At 28.9% G+C, this 3,411-nt stretch overlaps 3 protein-coding genes across 3 annotated transcripts; all 3 read right to left on the bottom strand.

Moving 5' to 3' along the window:
- Positions 1 to 10: 10 nt before the first annotated feature.
- On the bottom strand, positions 11 to 580 carry EHI_087010 (uncharacterized protein; the record flags this gene model as incomplete). Its single annotated transcript, XM_001914410.1, has 1 exon — positions 11 to 580. A coding segment is annotated over one exon (570 nt), but the record flags the coding sequence as incomplete, so codon positions are not given.
- A 127-nt stretch (positions 581 to 707) lies between these two features.
- EHI_087000 (uncharacterized protein) lies at positions 708 to 1,364 on the bottom strand (the record flags this gene model as incomplete). Its single annotated transcript, XM_001914409.1, has 1 exon — positions 708 to 1,364. One exon carries the CDS (start codon positions 1,362 to 1,364, stop codon positions 708 to 710), a length of 657 nt encoding a protein of 218 aa, XP_001914444.1.
- Positions 1,365 to 2,089: 725 nt separating this feature from the next.
- EHI_086990 (uncharacterized protein) lies at positions 2,090 to 3,072 on the bottom strand (the record flags this gene model as incomplete). Its single annotated transcript, XM_001914408.1, has 2 exons — positions 2,090 to 2,842; positions 2,887 to 3,072. The coding sequence occupies 2 exons, from the start codon at positions 3,070 to 3,072 to the stop codon at positions 2,090 to 2,092; spliced, it is 939 nt and encodes a 312-aa protein (XP_001914443.1).
- Positions 3,073 to 3,411: the final 339 nt, after the last annotated feature.

The raw sequence follows: 3,411 nt of genomic DNA, 5'->3' as shown, positions 1-3,411 counted from the left end.
TATTCAAAACGTCAAGACAAATAGAGTACATTGACTCTTTATACTCAGTAAATATTAATTCTAATATTAGTCCTTGAGTTAATCTTCCACTTGAGAATGACTCACTTTGTATAATATTAGAAATACACTCAGGGTATATTACTAGAATTTTATGAATCAATAAAAATCCATTATTTAATGTTTTTGTTGGATGTTGATCTTCATCTAATACCATGGATATAGTATCACATATTTTATTGATAATATCTTCACTTGGTTTTTTATCTTGGATCGATTTCTGGAGTAAACTTAAAGTCCAATCAGTAAATGGTCTTTCAAAGTAGAATGGTAACTTAATATAAATATCTTCTAAATGACTTTTAATAAATGTTTCATAAAACTCTCTTTTGTAATTCAAATATAATACCAATCCTTTTAATGCCAATCCTTTTTCCTCTTCTGATAATTCATCCTCAAACACCATCTTATAATATAATTTTGGAATTTCATAATCCATTTTTTCATGAGTTTCTAATACATCAATAGAACTTTCAAGTTGATTAATTAATTCTTCAAATTCGTTTGATTGTTCTTCTGACATATTTGAAAATTAAATTATATTTTTTTTGAAGTTCTTTTGGTTTAAAGAACAAATAAGAACCTGTGATTGAAATTTCAATTTTTCAATTAAAATAATTCAATTTGTTAGAAAACTTTGATAATAAGTTTTAGTCATTTTTCTTTGCTTCAATACTTTTGTCTGGTATGGTGTTTGGCTCTTTAGGCTCTGTTGGATCTGGACGGGTTGGTTCTTCATGAACAAATAAATACATACTGTAAAATATACATACAGCCAATGTCATTCCAATAGCAAATAATACTACAAACAAATAGGGAAGATCTGCGGTAAATTTCATTGACTCAATTTGGACTAGGTCTATTCCAAACAATAGTCTAATGTAAATATCAGGTAATGATGATTGGAACAAAGCAAACAAATGACAATGTACTGGAACTCCAATTATTGCATACATAACATTGAAAAGGTTAATTGGAACTAATGGAATAAATGTATCAAATAATTGAAGAGCAGCCAGATACCATCCAAATTTATAACAGAACGCACGTACTTCAACTAGTTGTTTGCTAAAACAAGAAATAATTGACCCAATGAAATAAAACATTCCATAATATATAAAATTAGCAATGAGTAGTGACGTAACAGAAAGGATAAATGAAAGTACTGGAGTTGTTCTGAAAATGTATGTTAGTATCATATCAAAATATTGAGCTGTTTCATTATTTACTATATGCGCCGAGACTGTTGTAAAATACAAGCTAAAATAAATAGCAAATTTACTTAATGGTTTCTCGATATTTTCCATAATATTTTCAATTCTTAATGAAAGATGTTTTGACGTTGCTAAATCTATTTCATAGTTTAATACACGGTCAATATCTTCTCTACCCAAATAAATCAGCACTTCTTTTAATACAATAAGAAACTGTTAAACAATAAAGTCCTAATCAAACACAATATACAAACTTTGAAAACATTCTCGTTGCAATAGTTTTATAAAAAACTGTTGTAGGAATAAAAACACATACCAACGCAGTGAAGATGAAAATAAATGAAATGCAATTAAATAACAAAACTTTTCCGTTCATCTATCACCAACTGATATATTGAGATCCAATGAAAATCTTTTTGTGTTTATTCCAGAGATTATATTTTTAGGTTTATTATCGGTTTAAACTTGTTTGAGATCTGCAATAGAATTTTTTGTTTATTCATTTCTTTTTAGAAAACAAGATATCATCAACTCAATTGATTTAAAAAAATAACCAGATAGAATGAAAAAATAAGTTAGTTGTCATTAACACTTTTCTACCTCCTTTTAGAAGATGTTTAAACATGTTCAGCACATTCTTTATGTACTAATTTACCATTTTTGCCTGCAATAACATTCTTGAAATGTAACCCATCATCGGATATTTCAAATTTCTCCTTACAAATATCACAGTTCATTGAATGTTCATCAATTGGATATAAAACAACTTGTGACTGTTCAGGAATCTCTTCAACCTTTTGTGGTGCTTTTGCTTCTTCTTATTTATCTGCAGCAAAAGCTTGAATAGTTGCATGTTCTGAAATAGGTTCAGTAATCCAAGTATTGGACGATACATACCAATCTCTACTAATACCATCTTTTAGGGAATCACATCGTTGATGCCATTGTTTATGTTGGTCGATATTATGACAATGAACTCCACAAATATCACATTGAGGGTCTAAATTATATTTTCTTGTGATTGTAGTTGTTTTTTGAATAGGCTCTGAGATTGGTTCAAGCTGTACTTTTTTTGGCTCTTGGTTATTCGAACTTTTCATTAAATCAATAGCATCAACTTCATTTACATTCGGTGTTGGTTCTATTGGAGGTTCTGGACGTTGTTCAACAACACTTTGAATATATGGGTTTGTTGCTATTTCTTCATCAATGCCAATAGAGGGTAGTTCAGGGTTTTCGTAAAGATTAACCATCCTTTTTTGTGGTGGCATTGTTGCTTGATTGAAACCCTCTGGTTCTCTTTTCATTGGTTGTTGACTTAGGTATTGTTGATATTGAGCTGGTGGTTGTGGTAATTGTTGTAGTTGTTGTGGTGGGATTTGTTGGTAATACTGTTGTGGTGGTGGTTGAATAATTGGTTCAGGTGGGTTGATTTGTCTGATGATTGATTGAATAATTTCATTTGGAAATGAACCGTTCCATGTGTTGATTAAATCGATAATATATTGTCTTAGTTGCTGATGACATCCATGATAAACGTCAACCACGTTCTCGTCTAATCCTGGACAGTTCTAGTTGAGTCGTTCTTTACAATTGAGTCAATCACATACAAAACAGATACCTGTTGTTCTGGGCTATGAACAAATCGAAGTGATGAGGTATTGATAATATCCACAATTTCTTGTGCTCGTGCGATACTCTGAATTGCAGTGAAAGTTAAGAATTGGATACGAGAAGAATCATTATCAATTTCTGATATAACGTTGTTGAAGATTGTGACAATATCCATTTGAGGATTCATCAATTGTTAAAAAGTAATTAGAGTGATCTTTTAATTAAAAGGTAAAAAATAATATAATATGATAAAACATATTATAAGAAAACTATTTAATTAAATATTCTTTTATTATATTTCAAACTTAAAAAAATTATCATTAATAGATATATTCATAACTTGATTTTATAATTATCTAGAACTGCTTGTTTTATCAGTTTAATACTACTCACTTCTATTCTGTTATTCATTTCTATCATATTTAATCATATTATTATTGTTTTCTAATATTCTATTATATTTGAATGTGTAAAACATTAGATTTTTTATCTTTGTAATAATGATTCCTCTTAGTGTCTTATTCAA

Source organism: Entamoeba histolytica, genomic scaffold (genome assembly GCF_000208925.1).
Source record: "Entamoeba histolytica HM-1:IMSS scf_1104750517633 genomic scaffold, whole genome shotgun sequence".
In the NCBI taxonomy this organism is placed as follows: Eukaryota; Evosea; order Mastigamoebida; family Endamoebidae; genus Entamoeba; species Entamoeba histolytica.
This window is presented reverse-complemented; position numbering and strand designations above follow the sequence as displayed.